The sequence below is a fragment of the Vipera berus genome (assembly GCF_964194415.1).
Source record: "Vipera berus genome assembly, chromosome: Z".
NCBI lineage: Eukaryota > Metazoa > Chordata > Lepidosauria > Squamata > Viperidae > Vipera > Vipera berus.
The window spans coordinates 61,920,152-61,939,908 of record NC_138205.1 but is presented as its reverse complement, the minus strand read 5'-3'; the positions used below and the strand labels follow the sequence as shown (position 1 = coordinate 61,939,908).

The 19,757-nt window shown below is 42.7% G+C and overlaps 1 protein-coding gene across 1 annotated transcript in view; it reads left to right on the top strand.

Annotated features, from left to right (window-relative positions):
• Positions 1-12,590: 12,590 nt before the first annotated feature.
• Positions 12,591-19,757, top strand: part of SPMIP7 (sperm microtubule inner protein 7) — a gene marked incomplete at both ends in the record, with an annotated part of 97,081 nt that continues 89,914 nt past the window's right edge. The window contains one exon of the mRNA XM_081346215.1: positions 12,591-13,092. Within this exon, the coding sequence (XP_081202341.1) occupies positions 12,591-13,092 (502 nt within the window). The remainder of the gene's footprint in view (positions 13,093-19,757) is intronic.

Here is a 19,757-nt window from a genome sequence, read left to right as displayed (position 1 = left end):
GTTTTGTCTTCGCTGAGCGGGAGATGTGACCCAGCGCCTGCTGCCGTGGCTTGCTACTGTTCCCCATGTTTTTTAATTAAGAACCCGTAGCTGCCCTTGAAAGTGGGTGGCTGGAATGGGGGATCTAAAAGCCTGATTGGCCAAGACGTCTCCAAGCCAGGGACCTGGCTGCACGTTGCTCCTCCGTCCTTCTTCGCCTACCCGGTCACCTGGCTGGGATCCAGCCTTCCCACCTGGTTGTGATGCGGAGGCTGCTGTGCTGTGCTGCAGTACAGTACAGTACAGCAGTACAGTGCTGCTTCCAGCTGGCGGAGGCTGCTGTGGTGGTGGGCGGGCAAGGGAGGCGTGGCTTTGGTGCCCTCCTCTCCTCCCTTCCCTTATCCTCCTCTCTCTCCGCTTCTCTCTGTGGTGTCCTTGTCTGGGCATAGATAAGGCTGAGCGAGCATGCAGCATCCTCCGGGCACATGCTGGGAGCCACGGGAAGGAGGAGCTGGCCCTGCGTGGAACTGCCCCACTGTGGCTCACAAGGATCAGGAACAAGCTCAGCTTCCTTCTTCCCAGCTCCGGGAAGCCAAAGCTCTCCATGCCTGCTGCAGCCACCGCCTGGCCTGCCGGTTCCTCCTGGGGAAGGAAGCTGTCCCACCCCTCCCCCGAGGTGTCTTTTCCCACAGCTGTGTGAAGCACCCTGACTATGCTTGCCTTCACTTGCTGGCTTTTCTCTGCTGCTTGGGCTGTCCAATTGCAGCAGCTGGAGTATCCCCTGAGCAGCTATCCTGGCTCAGGAATTCTGGGAGTTGAAGTCTATGAGTCATAAAAGAGCCAAGGTTGCTTATCCCTGCCTTAGCCCTAAGGACGCATCTGACTCAGGAACCAGGCGGGCGGGTGGGCTGGCAAGCAAAGGTGCCCCACTTGAAAACCTGGAGTGGATCTCCCGTTTGGTCTGTGCAGGGAAAGTGGGACCAATTGGAGGAGAAGCTGCAGCTGGAGGCAGAGTCCAGTGGATTCTCTCCACTCTCTCCTCACCAGCCCCTCCCCCCAAGCCTTAGACTTAGGGAGGAAGGGAAGGAAGAAAGGAAGGAAAGAAAAAAGGTAGGGATAAACAGTAGCATGCCTTTTTTTATCCCATTTATATCCCGCCCTTCTCCGAAGACTCAGGGCGGCTTACAATCTAAAGCAAAATGTGCTTAGCAATAGCCTTCATTCTATGTATATACCTGCTTATTAGGGCTTTCGCCCCCCCCAGCGGCATTTTTTACAAAGTCAGCTTATTGCCCCCAACAATCTGGGTCCTCATTTTACCTACCTCAGATGGATGGAAGGCTGAGTCAACCTTGAGCCTGGTGGGATGTGAACCTGCACTAATTGCAAGCAGCTGGTATTACTTAAGGAGGCGTTAGCCCACTGCTCCACCAAGGCTCTTTTGAAAAGTTTGGTTTCCCTCCTGCCCACTCACAATAGTAACCCATGGATTCCCCCCTTCCACACACAGGCACCCTGCAACCTGAGGGAGGGAGGGAGGGAGGGAGAATAGAAGGGAGGCAGGGAAGGAGGAAGGGAGGGACAATGGGAGAGAGGGATGAAGGAGAGCACCCACCCCAGTCAAACCCCCCTCCACCAGAGACCCATGGATTCCCCCCACATAGGCACCCTGCAACCTGAGTGATGAGCTCCCCCCTGGCCATTGACTTTGCTTGTCAAAAAGTTGCAAAAGGTGAGCACATGACCCTGGGACACTGTGACCGTCATAAGTATGAATCAGTTGCCAAGCATCTGAATGTAAATCACATGACCCTGGGGTGCTGCAGCAGTCATAAGTGTGAACAATAGTCATGTCACTTTTTTCAGTGCCGTTGTAACTTCAAATAATCACTAAGCGAATTGTTGTAAGTTGAGGACTACCTGTACTTTATCATTTTTTTCCTCTTTTTTTTAGTCAAGTTTTTGACAACTTGCTGGGCGACTGGTAGTACTCAGACATTGCCTTATTCTAAAAGTGGTACAATGGGTAAAAAGGTTGAAAAGCCCTGGTATAAGGTCTCTTGCATGAGCAGAGGATTGGATGAGAAGACCTCAAGCTCCCTTCCAACTCTTATGTTCTATGTTCTATGGTAAACGTTTTCTGCACAATTCCACAGAATTAGCTCAGTGGAGTTTATTCCTAGCAAAATAATACAATTTTCTTTTATGTGGTCTTGCTCTCACTTATCAAAGAAACATATTTTTTTCAGCAATGTATAGGTAACCCTCTAGTTACAATAGTTCATTTAGTGACCATTTGAAGTTACAACAGCACTGAAAAAAGTTACTTATTACTTTTTTCACACTTATGACTGTTGCAGCATCCCTGTGTTCAAAATTCAGAAACCTGGCAGCTGATTCATGATGGTTGCAATGTCCTGGGTCATGTGATCACCTGTTGTGACCTTCTGACAAGCAAAGGCAGTGGGGAAGCCAGATCCGCTTAACAACCTTGTTATTAACACTTTAGTAATTCATTTAACAACTGTTGCAAGTGAGATTGTAAAATAAGGCAACATTCACTTAACAATTTAGCAATAGAAATTTTAGGCTTATTTGTGGTTATAAGTTGAGAACTGTGTTTTTAACTGAAGACTAATGAAACTTGGTTGCAGAACTGATTGTATTTGCATTTAATAGACAAGGACAATAATTTTCTAGATGTCAAAACCCATTCCTATTTTATTTCATTTCATTTCTATTTCATTCCACCTTTTCCTGGGTTTTGCCATATTCCCAATTTGGGCAAAGGAAGGGATGAATTGCCAGTAAAAATTAGCGAAACCAAGGAAACTCTGCAACTGCTTTCTGGTGCAGTGCAGAGCCCATTCCAGTATTGCTCGGACCTTCCCAGGATCCATTTCTATGCCATTTGGTGGTATGCGATATCCCAGATAGTCAATTCTTTCTTTATGAAATTCACATTTAGATAGCTTGGCATAAAGGTGAGTTGCCCAGAGCTTTTTAAGGACCGCTCTGACCAGCTTCACATGTTCTTCCATGGTCTCAGTGAATATCAAGATGTCATTTAGGTAAACAAGCACCCCCTTGTACAGGTGCTTCCGTAATACATCAGTTATCAACTGCATAAATTCTGCGGGTGCTCCTTGTAATCCAAAAGGTAGAACTCAAAATTGGTAACATCCTAAGGGGCAATTGAATGCTGTCTTCCATTTGTCCCCCTCGTTTATTCTGATCCGATAATAGGCTTTTTTCAAATCTAGCTTTGAGAAGATTTTCCCATTCAATAGGTGGGGCAGCATGTCTTTCATGAGGGGAAGAGGGTATAGACTGCTCTTGCTCACTGTGTTCAAAGCTCTATAGTCCACACAAAGGCAAAGAGTTCCATCTTTCTTCTCTTGGAATAGCACAGGGACAGCTGTTTTTGGCTTTGCCAGTTGAATAAAATCCCTTTCTAAATTTTTGTCATTTTTACATCTTCTCCAATTCTTGCGGGCTCATGGAATACAATTTGGGTTTGGAGAGCTTTGTACCCAACCAGATTTTTATGGCAGAGCTTTTCAACTTTTTCACCCATTGTACCACTTTTAAGATATGGCAACATCCGAGTACCACCAGTCACCTAGCAAGGTGTCAAAAATTTGATGACAAAAAAAAACCCCACAAAAAAGTGATGAAGTACAGGTAGTCCTCGACTTACAACAGTTTGCTTAGTGACTGTTCAAAGTTACAATGGCACTGAAAAAGTGCCCCCCAAGCCACAGCCGAGCAAGATACCTGCCTGCCTGCCTGGAGCGCTCTTCCTCCTGTCCGAGGTTTTCATTGTTGTGAGCATTTCTGTTGAGGATTGGCAGCAGGAGTGGGGTGGGGTGGGGTGGGGATTGGTTTTTATTTCCCCCATCTGCTGGGTGGTTGCAGCAGGTTTTGGTCACTTCACATGATGCTGGGACACTGTGCCCATCATAAATACGAATCAGTTGCTAAGCATCTGAATGTAAATCACAAGACCCTGGAGATGCTGCAACATTCCAGCTGATCGGTGCTTCTTCTGGGCTCAGCAAAAGCGCCAGAATCAGCACCGAGCTCCAGCTGGATCCTGGTGCTTATCCTGGCTCTTCCACTGAGCCTTGACAGCCCCGAAGAAGCACTGATCCTGGCACTTCCGCTGAGCCCTTACAGCCCTGCAGCTCCAGCCATCTCTTGCTCAGGCTTGTGCGGTGCTGCCACCAGTTCAGCTCATTCCCTTCCTCCGCTACTACTTTTCTAGTTATAGTCTCTACATGGTCCCCTATGGTGAGCTGGACTGGCAGTGTAGCTAGTGTGATGGGCATCCCCCCTACTATGGACACATCTAATTCACCGAAAGAGATCGGTTTCTTCAGCCTCCTCACTGGAATTCCCAAATTTCCCACTAATGTTGTGCTTATGAGGTAGTGGGTGCAGCCAGAGTCAATTAATGCACTGATTTCCACTCTCTTGGGCATGCCGGGGGCTAACAATTCTATTGTCCGGGTGAGGGGCATAATGGGTCCACTTATCAGGGCTTCGTCTTCTGAGTTGTCATCCAACGAGTTGGATGTCCCACCTGGATTGGTTTGAGTTCCCTTTCTTTGTTTGGCTGAGGCAGGGAACTTGATGATTTCCGTGCTCTTCATGGCCATCTCTTTTGGCTTCGCTGGAGTCTTCCCAGGTTTTCTGGCTTGAACTCGATCAGGTTTCTGGACAGGAATGCATGAGTGGCATTCAGTTGCACAGTGTCCCTCTTGCCCACATTTGAAGATGTCCTTTTGGCAGTTAGAGCTTGCTTCGATGGCTTGTGGGTTGGCTCACATGGTGACCTTCCCCATGATCTCCCCCCATATCACTGCCTTTTGGCTAAATTGAATTCTGCCTCTTCATCCAGAATGTACCAGTCTGAAGCCAGTTGGGGTCTCCTCAGGGGATGAAGGCATCATAGACGTCATAGTTCAGGCTGTCCTTGAAGTGGCTAATTAGGGTGTCTTCCAGCCAATTTTGTTTACTGGCTAGGGTGTACTCCACTACGGGTCACCTGCCTTGTTGTACAGTCTTTATTCACTCGTGCACTTTCCGATCAGCTAGGGGGTCTTCGAAACAGCATCTAAGAGCTGCCATGCATTGGTTGAAATTTTGCAGCTTTGGTGCATTACCATCATGGAAATCTACTACCCAGTCCACTGCAGTGCTGTCTAGGGCCGCTTGTACAATGCAAACCCAGGCCCAGTCACTTGCAATGTCATGGCCATATTCTTCCATGTAGTGTAGCACCTGGGTTAGGAAAAATCCCAGGCACCGTGGTACTTCACTTCCAGTGGCGGGAACTTTTGGATGGACTGATGTTTCCTTTTACGTTTGTGCCATCTTTCATCTCTGTCTGCAGTTGCTGCTCAGCGGGGGATGGCGGTGGTGACAGCTGTGGTTTCAGTGTTGTTTCCTGGAGGTTTTGGGACTGGTGGTTCAGCCCCCCCCCATCTGTTCATTCTGCGGAGCCCAGACCGACGATGCCCCAGCATGAGTTAGCTTTCTCTTCTCTCATGGAGTTGAGTGCTATTTTCAACATATCAATTGCTTGTTCCAAAAAATTGGCTAGAATGTGACAGTCAGGGCTAAAGTGAGAATTAAGAAATTAGATGATGGGAATTACCAGAGGGAGTATTTAAAAATGTTTGAATATGGTTAAAGAAATAGAAAGATTTTGAATATAAATGAAGATTAGTTTAAGAGGTCTTTGCAGTTTCCTCCCTCAGCACCAAGATAAGACAGATGGCCCCGAGGGATTCCATCCCCACCCCAAAGAGAATACATCAAAGCAGATAGGGAAGCATGCATCACAAATACTACAAACCCCTTTCCTCCCTCCTCCCCCTCCAGGGAGAATGGTAGAACCTGACAGCTAAAGCATAAAGAATATCTGAAATGTGGAAAATAATAAATGAAAGTTCTGACATGCCACCCCTCTAGAAAAATGAGAGACAGACAAAATAATAAAGGGGAGAGAATTGAAAAAATGACATTAATCAGGCTTATCTGGATAACAGGCATGTAACCTTTTTTGAAGGGGAAAGAAATTCAGACAAAGGGAAAGGAATTAAGAGCTCTGAACCAGCCAGGCAGCCTCGTCTCCATAAAAAAAAAACCTTGAGCACTGCCCGCTGAACCTTTATTCACCTGCAACATTACAAAACTCCATCCATCTCATAGAACATAGGATACATAGATATAATTGGATACATACATAGTGAGAACTTCTCAGGTGCCTATGAGATCATTACAAAAACAAGATACTAAAGATATATGTGAAAGCTCTATCATAGCGTTTCCCAAACCTCCCACATGCCAGCCTGCCTGTGAGCCAGGAGAGTATGCTCTGCACTGTAACCCACGTGGAGGTCAATTAAGGGGGTTTGGGAAAGCTGAAGGCTGAGAAACCAAATTCTTGGGAGGCCAAATTCTGGCTGTTCCCACATGTCCCCTTTTTTGTTTAATGACAGAAGCAGAATGTTCGAGATAAGCTTGCATAACGTGTAAATCTTTGGCGTTGAAGGTAGAGGTGTGGGATTGTTTAACAATAAGCGAACGGCACAATGCTAGCAAAGAGGGAATACATTGGATACAGCAACACAAACTAATCAATATAACTATAGTTAAGATACCATAAACAAATACATGTTTAAGCCAAGCAAAATCTGGTAGATATATTAAAATTGGCAAAAAGAGTATAATTTTGAATATTAGTAGCTGGAGCACAGACAGGAACAATGCAAGAACTAGTAACTTCATGAACAGAGGCAGACATTTTTAAGCAAAAATTACTCTGACCAGAAATATTGGCCAGTTGTAGCCACAAATTGAATTGTCCTCTATTTGCTAAATCTTCATGAATTCCTACAGCTGAAGGAATAAAAACCAAAAAACACAGCAACAGTCCAAGTGCTGAATTGGTGTTAAGTTGTGTGATAAATGCTGACAGGAAAAGTTCTGAGATCACAAAGGGCATCTGCATTGAGTGTTTTTAACATTCCCCTTGTTACTGGTGGCTGAGTTCCTGTTGGCTGCGAAGGTCTTTTACGCCTTCATGGTGTTTCACCCACCAGGTTTGGGTTCAATGTCAGAGCTGGATTGAACTCTGGGAGCGGACTGCTCAGCCTCTGGTGCCAGCTCATGTTTGGCTTGGAATGGCTTCACACACCTGGCAGGCACCCACACCGGTCCTGTAGGAGTAAGAACAGATGCATACCCCCTTCTCCAAGTAATCAATTCAGCTGGTCCCTTCCAGGTTGGCTCAGGCAGCTCCTTATATAGCACTTGTGGTCATTCCAGAGGAAGCTCCTTCCTAAAATGTCTCTCTGCAGGAGTATAAGCTTGATTAGTGGTCGTTAAATGATTCAAAGTAAATAACAATACTGGAATCAAAGATTTAAGATCTGAGGGAGTAATTCCCCTTTCTTTTAAATGTTTAAACAACAAAGCTTGAAATGTACCATGTGCATGTTCCACTATAGCTTGGCCTGAACTATTGTATGGAATGCCATGTTGGAGAGAAATATCCCAAGTGCTGCAAAATTGAGAAAAAGCATTAGAAGTATATGCAGGAGTGTTGTCTGTCTTTAAGACAAGTGGTCGTCCCATGACAGCCATGGCAGTGAGAAGGTGCTGAATAACATGAGAGGCAGTTTCGCTGCGAAGGGGGGTAACCCACACATAGCCAGAATAAGTATCTATGCAAACGTGAAGATAGAAAGCTGGAGAAAATTGCGGAACATCCATCTGCCAGACAGCATTGGCCTCAGTTCCTCTTGGATTAACAGCATCAAAGGGAAAAGAATGGGGGGAGGAGGAGCAAGAAGGACAGGCTGAGATAATATCACAAGCCTGAGAAAGTGGAATGTTAAAGGTAGCATGAAGAGATTTAGCATTCTGGTGAAAATAGGAATGGCTAGTCAAAGGGTCAGTAACCATTTTAAAAGAGTGGAGAGCATGCAGGAGAGTTTGAAAAGTAAGGAATAGAGAAAGCAAGTTATGGTCCAAAAGTGGGGATAAGTAAACAAATACCATATGGTTAAAAGATTGTAAACATATTGTGAGTCCACAATAAGATTAAAAGGAGTTATATCATGTAATTCAAAGACTAAAATTATTGCAGCAAGTTCAGCACGCTGAGAGGATGTTTGAGAAGCTGTGAACTTAGCTTGCCATTTGCCATGAACTTGCCAAACAACCACCCCACGGGTACGAGATCCATCTGTAAATAAAGTAATAGCAGTAGGAAGAGGGGTAGAAACCTGTGCAAACTGAAAAACAAAAGGCAATTCCTGTAATAAAATTAAACGTTGTTCCTTGGGGGGTTAAACAATACAGCTCCCACATAATCTACAAAGGCAATCACATAAGCATTAGACATTTGCATAAAGAAATCATGCTGATCCTTGGTGCAAGGCAAATGAATGACTAAAGGATCAAAGCCAGTTAACTGGAGCGCGCGATGCCGTACCTTCATTAAAAGATCAGAATATAACACATCGATGGAAGATACATTTTTAGCTGGTGTGTGTGGCAAATACAACCATTCTACAATGCATATAGATTTAAGCGTTTCAGGAAAAAATAAGATAGCAGTTGGCTGTAAAGGAGTATGGAAAAAGGCTGCTGACAATGATCCTAAAAGAGAAGCTCTGTTAATCATAACTACGAAGGGCAGAATTGATTTGATGAAGGCAATGCCGCATCGCCGTGGAGACTGGAATCCGTGCGTCAGGGGTTAAATGACCTTGCAAGGCAATAAAAAGTGGACGCAACAAAGCAGTAGTTAACCCTAAAAATGTTCTAGCCCAATTCAGATGTCCTAAAAAAATTTGCAATTGTACCAGAGTAAAATGAGATGGAACGCGCAGAGCTGGAACAAAAGGAGAAAAAGAAAATTGAAGCATCCGATGACCTAAATATAGAAAGGGAGGTTTTATTTGAACCTTCTCAGGGGCAATGACAAGTCCCGATTTAGCCAAGATTTCCTGTAAGGTTAGTAAGCAGTTAACAGGTAAAGACTTTCCAGCTAGCAAGATATCATCCATAAAATGGTAAGCAAAGCATTTTTTGTCTTTGGCTGGATGAACTACAGCTGCAAGAGCTGTAGCTAAAAGTTCTGTCTCATGAGATTCAGTTTCAATGTTCTGACCCAATTTAATCATCTGAGCAATGGTAGTCTCAGGTTTGGAATAAATTGCTTTCAGGGCTGTTTTGCAGTCCTGATTACTATTTTCAAATGCCAATTGTTCCATCAGAACGTCAGCAGCAGTTTCATTTTGAGCCTTCTCAGGGAAAAGCCCTCGAGTGAAATTGCTTTGCAACCCATCTTCTGTAACACTTCTTTTCAGCTCTTTGTAAACTGCAAATGGGACAGACTCATGGACTTGCTGATTTTGAGCGTTTTGGACCATGGGGCAGACAGCCATTAATGGTAATGCCTCCTGGACGTCCTCTGAATTCCAGAGGCCAATACAGACTGCACCATTTGCTGAATAGCAGTCTGTGTTTGAGGCTGTTGAAGGTCCAATTTTTGCTGACTCTCAGAGCTCCACTGCCGTGAAGAATTATAAGACAGTGGTGGCTGAGGGTCTGGGGGGTACAGGATTGGTGCCTCAGGAAGTATTAATTTTGGAGGGTACAAGAGAGGATTGGACCACTCAGTAATAGCTTTACAGCAGAGTTGCCAAGTGTATAGTACTGATACTGGAGTGGTTGCAGCCCAATGCAAATCTTTCCCAATTTCTTGCCAATCATTGGGATTCAAAGACCCAGCTGCAGGATACCAAGGGCATAATTTACCAATAATCTTAACCAGCTCCTCTACATCCTTTTTATAGAGTTTAACTGTTTGCGTAGTCCTTGTCAACAAATTGCAAAGGTCAGATACCTGTTTTTTCTGTCCTGTTGAAAGAGAAGTCCCCATACTTACCTCGTTGATTCCTTAAATGGAATGAATAGTTGAACTTACCTTGTTGATTCCTTAAATGGAATGAATAGTTGAATGCGTTTGTTTAGCTCCTGCTGAGCAAAGGTAAGCCAGAAGTTACAGTTAACCTCACATGCATCACGTCGGGGTCACCAGATGAAGGGGAAAGAAATTCAGACGAAGGGAAAGGAATTCAGACGAAGGGAAAGGAATTCAGATGAAGGGTTGATAGAGAGCTCTGAACCAGCCAGGCAGCCTCGTCTCCGTAAAAAAAAAAACCTTGAGCACTGCCCGCTGAACTTTTATTCACCTCCAACATTACAAAACTCCATCCATCTCATAGAACATAGGATACATAGATATAATCGGATACATACATAGTGAGAACTTCTCAGGTGCCTATGAGATCATTACAAAAACAAGATACTAAAGATATATGTGAAAGCTCTATCATAGCATTTCCCAAACCTCCCACATGCCAGCCTGCCTGTGAGCCAAGAGAGTATGCTCTGCACTGTAACCCACGTGGAGGTCAATTAAGGGGGTTTGGGAAAGCTGAAGGCTGAGAAACCAAATTCTTGGGAGGCCAAATTCTGGCCGTTCCCACACTTTTTAGCAATCTAGGGGCTCTGACATGTTTCTTGTGTACCCACTCATTTTGGGACAGTGGGAGGTCTTTCCATGCTACCAGGTATTGAGTCAATCCATGATGTTTTCTGGAGTCTAATATCTCTTTGATTTCAAAATGTTGTTCCCCTTCTACCATAATGGGCTGTGAGGGGCTTCTGCTGGCCTTAAGGGAGAAGTTAGCTCCCATTTAAGCAGGCTGCAGTGAAACACAGAGTGAACTTGTCTAAATATTTTTGGAAGTTCCAATTCCACTGTTATTGGGCTAAGTATGTATTTTATGGGAAATGGTCCTACAAATTTTGGGCTCAGCTTTTTTGAGGTCTGCAAAGACTTTAGGAATTTGGTTGTGAGATATATTTTCCCCCTAGTTTGAATGGTTTCAGTTCCATTCGTTTTTATCTACCTGTGCTTTATAAGCCTCCCTCACCTCATCCAAAGCTTTTCAGAGTTCTAAAGGAGCTGTCAGATGTTATCTCAGAACCACTGTATCATATCTTTCAAAAATCCTGGAACACTGGGAAGTTATCTGAGGATTGGAAAAGAGCTGATGTGGTCCCCATCTTCAAAAAAGGGGGAGAAAAAAAACTAGACCCAGAAAACTACAAATCAGCCTAGCATCAATATCTGGGAAGGTACTGGAAAAGATAATAAAAAAACAGATATGCAAACATCAAGAAACAAATAACGTTATAACTAAAAGCCTGTAAGGGTTTGTTAAAAACAGATCATGCCAAACCAATCTTACTTCATTCTTTGACAAAGTGACTAAATAAGTAGATCAGCAAAATGCTGTGGACATAGTATACTTAGACTTCAGCAAGTCATTCAACAAAGTAGACCACAACCCACTTCTTGATAAGCTAGAAAAATGTGGGATAGGCAGCATCACCACCAGATGAATTTATAACTGGCTGACAAACTGTACTCAATGAGTCATCCTTAATGGTACTACATCTACATGGAGGGAAGTAAGCAGTGGGATGCCACAGGGTTCTGTCTTAAGCCCAGTACTCTTCATAAATAATTTAGGGGAGAGAATAGAAATTTGCAGATGACTCTAAACCAGCAGAAACAGTCAACATCCCAGCCTGCCTTCCATTGAGGATCTGAACCAGAAAGAGGGCTGAGAAAATATCTACAGACCCCTCACATCCTCTATATAATCTATTTCAACTTCTCATCTCAGATGCCGTTATAGAGAATTGAATGCCAAAACAACCAGACATAAAGATATTTTTCTCCCATGCCATCACTTTGCTGAACACTTAATTACCACAGCATTATCTTATTTCTCATCTTTTCTCATTTTCTTATCTTTCCTTCTATCTTCTCCTATTGGTTTCTTATGATTTATCAATTGTTGTTTGTAACTTATAAGTAATGATTGTAACTATGATTATGACCTGTGGCCTATTACTTTCTGCTTATTTGTACAGTATGAACTTATACACTGGAGACCAATTTTGTGTGTGTCTGATCACACTTGGTCAATAAAGCTATTCTATTCTATTCTATTCTATTCTATTCTATTCTATTCTATTCTATTCTATTCTATTCTATTCTATTCTATTCTATTCTGTTCTGTTCTGTTCTGTTCTGTTCTGTTCTGTTCTGTTCTGTTCTGTTCTGTTCCGTTCTGTTCCGTTCTGTTCTATTCTATCCAAATATAGGTGTAGAAAAGATAAATACTGTGATAATAAAAACCATTTGTGTGAAAGTGAAAAGTTTCTTCACTTACAGAGCAAGAGCACTACATATAATTATTGTACATTATGTGTTCATGTTCCACTGTCACTAAGCAACTGAGAATCTTTGAATATATGAAGCATCATTCCTTTGGTGGTTTGCCATTGCCTTTATTTATTCCAGCTATAGAAAGAAGCACTTCATTTTTTTTTTTAAAAAAATAGCTTCGCAGTTGAGCCTATGATTTCTGATTTTAATGTAAGTTATTAAATCTTATTAAATCTTTGCAGTTTTAATGGAAGTTATTAAATCAAGTTAAAAATTAACCATGGCTTCTCAAGTCACTGCAAGACATTTTCATTCTTATTCATGCCTAAGTCCAGTTGATTCACTTCACAAGATGCATCTAAACCAGCACAAAGATTTGTTGAAAAGAATGTATATGCCTTTTGTACGGGGACCTGAAGACAGGCATTTCTTTGCCAGTTTCCAAGAAAAGGACAGTAATACTTTTCTTAAATCCAATACTTTCCTTCCTCCTGAAGATAAGAGCTACCTTCTAGCACCGCATCGGGATGATGTGCCAATAATCAACCCTTGTTCAGGATCCTCGAGCCCAGGTGGTAAAGTTGACCAACAAATCTTAGATAAGAAAACTTATGAATCCCTGCGAGATGGGAAAGATACACATTCTTCAAAGCAGGCACCTGTATTTTACAGAAGAGTCCAAACTGCTGATAGGAGACCCTTACTCTTGAAAGAAATAAATCAGGACCAGTGGTGGAATTCTAGAGCAGTAGCTGATATTTCTGTCAGATCGAGACTTGGAGGTAAATATTGTTGCCATTATAATTGCCACTGTCAGTATTTGTGTGTGTCTGTGTGATTTTTTTTTCTGTTCTATTATATCAATTCTCAGAACTGTCTAGTTAAGTCCCAGCAGTTTTCTTGACACAGTTCTTCAAAAGTGATTTTGCATTTGCCTCCTTCCTAGGGCTGAGAGAAAGTAACTGATCCAAGGTCACCAGCTGCCTCTGTGCCCAAGACAGGAGAGTAACTCACAATCTCCCAGTTTCTAGCCAATTCTCCCACAATATTGTTTGGTTTAATGAAAAACAGCAAGCTGAGATTGCAATCAGGAACTGAAAGAACATGTAGTTCAATCAATTGTTCTATGTGGGAATCCAAATTAAAGTATGCATTTCAAAATCAGGCTTTGCTTGAAATGATCTAGCAAAGGGAATCCATAACCTATCTTGTAAGTAATATTAATAAGCTTCATTTACAAAATCTTACAATTTTTCCCCTTAACATTTAACTGAAATCAGCCTTTCTGTTATATGCAGGGTTGAAAAAGAATAGACACTGTACTCTCTTTTTATTACATTCTTTCAAATATTGTAGAGTTTTATCATATATATTATACACTACTAAAATTCTTATTATCATGATATTTAACTGGGTGAAATATATAATTGCCCAACAATTTTTAAACCAGACTACCTTTGAACCAAAGCACCTCAAATGGTCTAACTTACAGAATGCATCCAAAATTTAGGACTCATGATTCCCAAGGGAATGAAAATTGAAGAATTTTTGTTGCTTCAGTGCTACTGGCTGCTGCTGCACTGCTAGGCTGAATGAAGTCACATGATCTTCATTCTTGACATTCTGTGGCAGTTTTCTGGCCAATCTTGCAATCGCTCACTCTTTCCCAGCCAGCAGCAATGACATATTTGCCTAATGGGATGAGATGGGTTAAGAAGGAAAGGGAAACACCCTTCCCAGCTTACTCCAACCCTCCCTGCCATGTGCCATTCCTGAATAACTTGGTAATTTACAACCCCTATGCATTCTTCCTGACCTGTGTCATTTACCTTCATGTCCTATCTGATCTGCATAGTATCTCTTGCACACCTCCAGGCGCCCTTCCCAATCTATGCTGCCCTCCCCCACGGGAATCCCCACTGACCTGCTTAGCATTTTTGGCACACACCCATGCACCCTTCTAACTCATTTGGCACCTTTCTCACAGTCTCATGTATTGTTCCTTATCTGTACCCCTGTGCACCCCCTTAATCCCTTCTTCACAACAGCCACTTACCTGTTTACTGGCCTTCAATTTGCAAATTCCTGCTGGCTTTTCCACCAACTTTCTCCCTGTACAAGATAAATGGGGAAGCTAGCAGAAATTCTGGAGAGGGAGGGAGGGAAAGAAGCAAGGAAGATAATGATCGTGTCAAGTTTCCACTATTGATTCTGATGAAGCAAATATGCTAGAGCCACTCTGATTTCTAATGTGAAACTTTATTGGATACAGCCTACCAGCACTAAAGAATGGAAAACTAGCTCTGCAATATGGTGGGAAAAAGATAATTAAAAGAGTAAGACTTTCCCTCCCCTCTCTGACAGGTCAGGTCACATTGTCCAATTAATCCCCAAACTGGTGTTATGAAAAGAATGTTTCTGTTTGCCACAACATTCCTCTGGTGGCCTTGGTTCCCATCAAATAAAATCCACCTGAGCATTCCAAACCTTCCCCTCCCCCCTCGCAACTCTAGGCAAGCTAGAAGCAGCATGGCAGTTCTAACGTAAGCAGTCTTCATAGCTTGACATAAGGGTTAATGATGAGGTAGGTAGGTTTCTGATGCTCCCTGCCAGCTTCCCACAAGGAAACTCAATGAATAAATCAACAAAAAAATCATAAGTCGCACCCACTGCTTTTTTTTGCCACTCATGGTCAATGACCCCATGAATAGTCCTTCTTCACAGAATTGCATTATATCCAGATTTATCTAACCTCTTGATCATACTCATTTATTTGAGGATTCATGTGCATTTTATTTCATAAAGTTCTTTGTATTTATTGCTGCCAAACTTTATTCAGATAATTTCTACAATCTATCAAAAGCAATCTTTTATTTGATTTTTGCCTCTTGGTGTGCCCATAGGCCAATTCTATGCTGCCATCTGTTTTTGTGCAACCCATGAGTTAAGTTTGGATGGTTACACAACAGATCACCAGGACCAAGCCTTTGCAATTATCCCAAAGTGAGGGCTGAATCAAGAAGTGGATCCAAGGCAACTTGGGCTCTTGTTGAGTTTCTGTGACCTCCTTGCTAGCAGGCTGGCTCTGTCCAATGACTATCACACTTCTTGACTTACATGCTGCTAGCCATGCCCATGAAGGCAGAGCAGGGTCAGAATCTGGCTCTTTACAGAGAAAATTTCCCAACCCTTATGCTAGGGCGTTTGTTATTCATTTCTTCATATTTGTATCATCTGCAGATTTGATAAACATTCCTTCATATCCTAGCTATTCCACTAATAAAATATAAAGAGTACAAGGTCTGGATTTTAAACTTTTGGCACATCACTCAATATCTCCCTCCAGTTTGGTCAGAAGAAGTTAATAAGTTGATGTTTTTTGAGCCAGCTTCGTAAGTATTACAGAGGGTAGTGAGCACAGCACAAGACATTGTGGGCTGTTCCCTGACACCACTGGATGACATCGCCAGGGCTCGTTGCATTGGAAGAGTGAGGAAGATTCTCAGGGATGACTCACACCCTGGACGGTATCTCTTTACTCTCCTACCATCCGGTAGGAGATATAGGAATATAGCCAGCCGTACCAACAGGCTGAAAAATAGCTTTTATCCGTGGGCTGTTAGGTTTTTAAATGGGACATAATCTTATGCAGAATTAACTTGGGAGGCTGGTGTGTGGTGTAGTTGGTTCACATGGTGTGGTAGGATGGAGGGTTTGTTGTCACTGTGTGTTGGGGGGAGAGAGCACGGGGGGAGGCTCAGCTAATCTCAATGTACACATGTTGTACTTTGACAATAAAGGTTTTATTATTATTATTATTATTATTATTATTATTATTATTATTATTATTATTATTATTATTATTATTATTATTATTATTATTATTATTATTATTATTATCTTATCTACTTATCTGTTATGCTGGAGGTCCCCAACCTTTTGAGCACCAGGGACCAGTTCCACAGAGAGAGGTTTTTCTGTGAACCAGAGAGGGCATGGTTTTATGTACTGCCTGCATCCTGTTGATGGGGCTTTGCTTGTTTGCATGGATTGGTTTCTGGCATGCTGCAGCCCGGAGACCCCTGTTTTATGCCATCCAGCCCACGCTTAACTACCTTGCTAATAAGTATAGAGTGTAGAGTACACTATATACTTTTGTTAAATGGTTTCCTAATAAATATGAGTATTTTCACAAGGTGTCCAGGACGTTACCCAAGGAAAAAATAAAACAAAATTATTTTGGCAAAAATCTGTTTTTACAAGTTTGTGTTTGACAGGTAATCATTTTTTCAGGTACATAAGGATTGCATTATGATCTGCCTCTGAATTTTACCAGTTATTGATGCCAGATTAGTTGATTAATAGTTTCCAGAATGTCTTTGCTGTCCTTTTTGAAAATAAGGAGACTATTTGTTTTCCTCCAATAATTTGCTATGAGACCTGATTCTTATACTAAGCCAAGTAGCTATTATCAAAATAATTATCCAATGTACCATGCCCCACTTTCAATCATCCTTTTCCATCAAAAGAAAGCAGGAAAATGAAAGAGGGTGTTTCCATCATAAATTATCTGTTTATTGCTGTCTCATTACTCATTGGAATACTTGTCATTTTATCTTAACTTTCCTTCTAATACGTATTACTCATTAGAATTCAAAAAGACTTGGTCTTTCAATTAACAGTCTTCTGTCTAGGTTGGTAGCAAGAAAGTCTGACATGTACCACCCAAGATATTTCAAATATATGTTTAAGGATCTGCCTTAGCTATTCCCCCAGGAAAGTACAACTCAGGAAACAAGCATTGTTTCAAAGAGGATCTTTTACTGAGAGAAAGTGATTGCAGAGTAAAAAGGTGGAATCTGAAGTCCCCATGCAAAAGAGTTAAGCTAAGTCAGCCTGACCCCAGTGCCCCAGTCTATCAGGAGCCAATTTGCAGATGCAAAGATGTTATGAGAACTTCAAGTTGAAAAGGTAATAAGTGACTGTTTTCCCAGGCACCGGTTAGCAGGAGGGAACACAGATGGCCTCAAGGGCCATCTCTAGACACTAGGGCATGGGTGTCAACTCACTGTGTCACGTGATGTGTTGCAATGTATTGTGACTTTTTTCACATTGTTGGAGCTGGGATGGGCATGGCCTCTGCATGATGCAACCAGCCTGCAGGCCAGCAGTTTGACATCCTTGGTCTAGGGAATTTTACATGTTTCTTTTGCACCCATTCCAGCGCGGTCCCAGGGCGATCTTTCTATGTTACTAGGTACTGGGTGACTCCCTGGTGTGTGCATGAGTCTAGGATCTCCTTGATCTCAAAATGCTGTAGTCCCTCCACCATAATAGGCTCAGGGACTAGAGGAGGTGCCGGCCTTAAGAGCCAAATCACTTCTGGTTTAAGGAGCTGCAATGGAATACTGGGTGGAACTTTCTTAATGATTTTGGCGATTCTAATTCTATGGTGACTGGGTTAATAATTCACTTTATAGGAAAAGGCCCTATTTATTTTGGGCTAAACTTCTTTGAGAGTTGTGAGGACTGTAGGAACTGGGTGGACAGGTATACATGGTACCCAATGTGGAATGGTTTAGGTTCTATTCTTCTTTTGTCAGCTTGTAAGCTGACTGGGCAACTGCCAAGGCATTACACACTACAGGCCATGTGTTTTTCAATTAATTAATCCACTCTTTTAAAGAGGGAATTGTGGCTTTCTGGACTGGTAATTCAGGGATTGGGTTAAAATCTTGCCCAGTTGCCACTTGAAATGGTGTGAAGCCTGTGCTGCTGTACAGCATTATTATAAGCTACTTCAGCAAATGGCAAGAGGTCTGTCCAGTCATCTTGCTGATAGTTAATAAAACAGCACAGGTATTGATCCAGTACTGAGTTGGATCATTCTGTCTTGCCATTTGTTTGAGATTGGTGACTAGAATTGAGGCCTTGGTCAGTTCCTAAGAGGTCCAGAGAAGCTCTCCAGAACTTAGACGTGAATTGGACCACCCTGTCTGAAATAATACATTGTGGTGCCCCATGTAGGTGGTCGATGTGATGTAGGAACTTCTTTGCCAATACTTTAGCTGTGGGAATTTTCTGGCAAGGGATAAAGTGGACTTGCTTGGAGAATAAGTCAATCACAACCCAATTTACAGTGTTGCCCAAGAAGCTTTCTGGAAGCTCCACAATAAAATCCATGAAAATATCTCTCCAGGGTGCTGAAGGTTCAGCTACTGTTTGAAGTGGCCCAAGTGTTTTTCCCTGCCTCCATTTTGCTGAAACTCAGATGGGGCAGCTGGAACATAACTTTCAATGTGCTTTTTGAGCAAGGGCCACCAGAACTGCCTTTGAGGATGTGTAGGGTATTCACAAACCCAAAATGTCCCACAACTTTCAAATTGTGGCATGTTTGCATGATATTTAGTGTTTGGTTAGCTGTAACATATTGTTTTCCACCTACCCATGCCAGTCCATCCTGCACAGAGCAAAGATGTTTGTGGCTGAGCCATTTGTCTGTTTCCAAGGCTTTTTAAAATTTGCCTGCAATAACATTGTCCACAGATGTTTTCCATTTGTGCTGTGCTTTGGTGGTTACCTGGGCCACCAGTTGATTTATAGGAAGAAGGGACTTTGTTATTTCTGCCCTGGAGCTGTTGTGTTGCAACATTCTTGATAGAGCATCAGCCAAGAAGTTTTTTCCCCCCTGGTAGGTAGCACAGGGTGAAGTTGAATTGGTGGAAGCATTGACCCCACAGTGGTTGCTTTCTGGGGGTGAGGGTGAAGGTTGTTTCAGAGATTCCAGGTTTTTGTGATCAGTCCAGACCTGGAATGGGATTTTGCTACCTTCTAAGAAGTGCCTCCATGTAAGGAGAGCCCATCTATCTGCAAAAGCCTCCTTTTCCTACACTGCCCACTGTTGCTCTGTTTTGGTCAGCTTCCATGATGTGTATGCACATGGTTGTAGGTTTCCTTCCTCATTGTCTTGCAACAGCACAATCCTCACTGCTACATCACTGGCATCCACTTGGATGACAAAAGGGTCTGGGTGTTTCAGCATCGGCTCAGCAGAAAACAATCTTTCCATGGTCCATTTCAAAGGTTGGCTGGATTTTGGTTTGTTCCACCCCTTCCTTTTATTTTTAGCAAGTTGGTGATGGGGAGGGGTATTTGAGCAAATGAAGCAATCAACTGCTGGTAAAAATTAGCCAATACCAGGAAGTTTTGTAGCTGTTTCCTGGTTTGGGCAGGTGCCCATTCCACTACCACCCGCACCTTCTCTAGGTCAATTTTGATACCTTTATGGGAGATTCAATATCCTAGATAGTAAAAAACCCACTGGGCACTGAGCATCACACCCCTCCTCGAAGGAGACCCCACTGGGAAATGGCACTGACTGTGAGGGGAGAGCAAGTGCCAGAAATACCAAAAGAATACCAGGACTTAAAAGATGTATTTAGCTAAT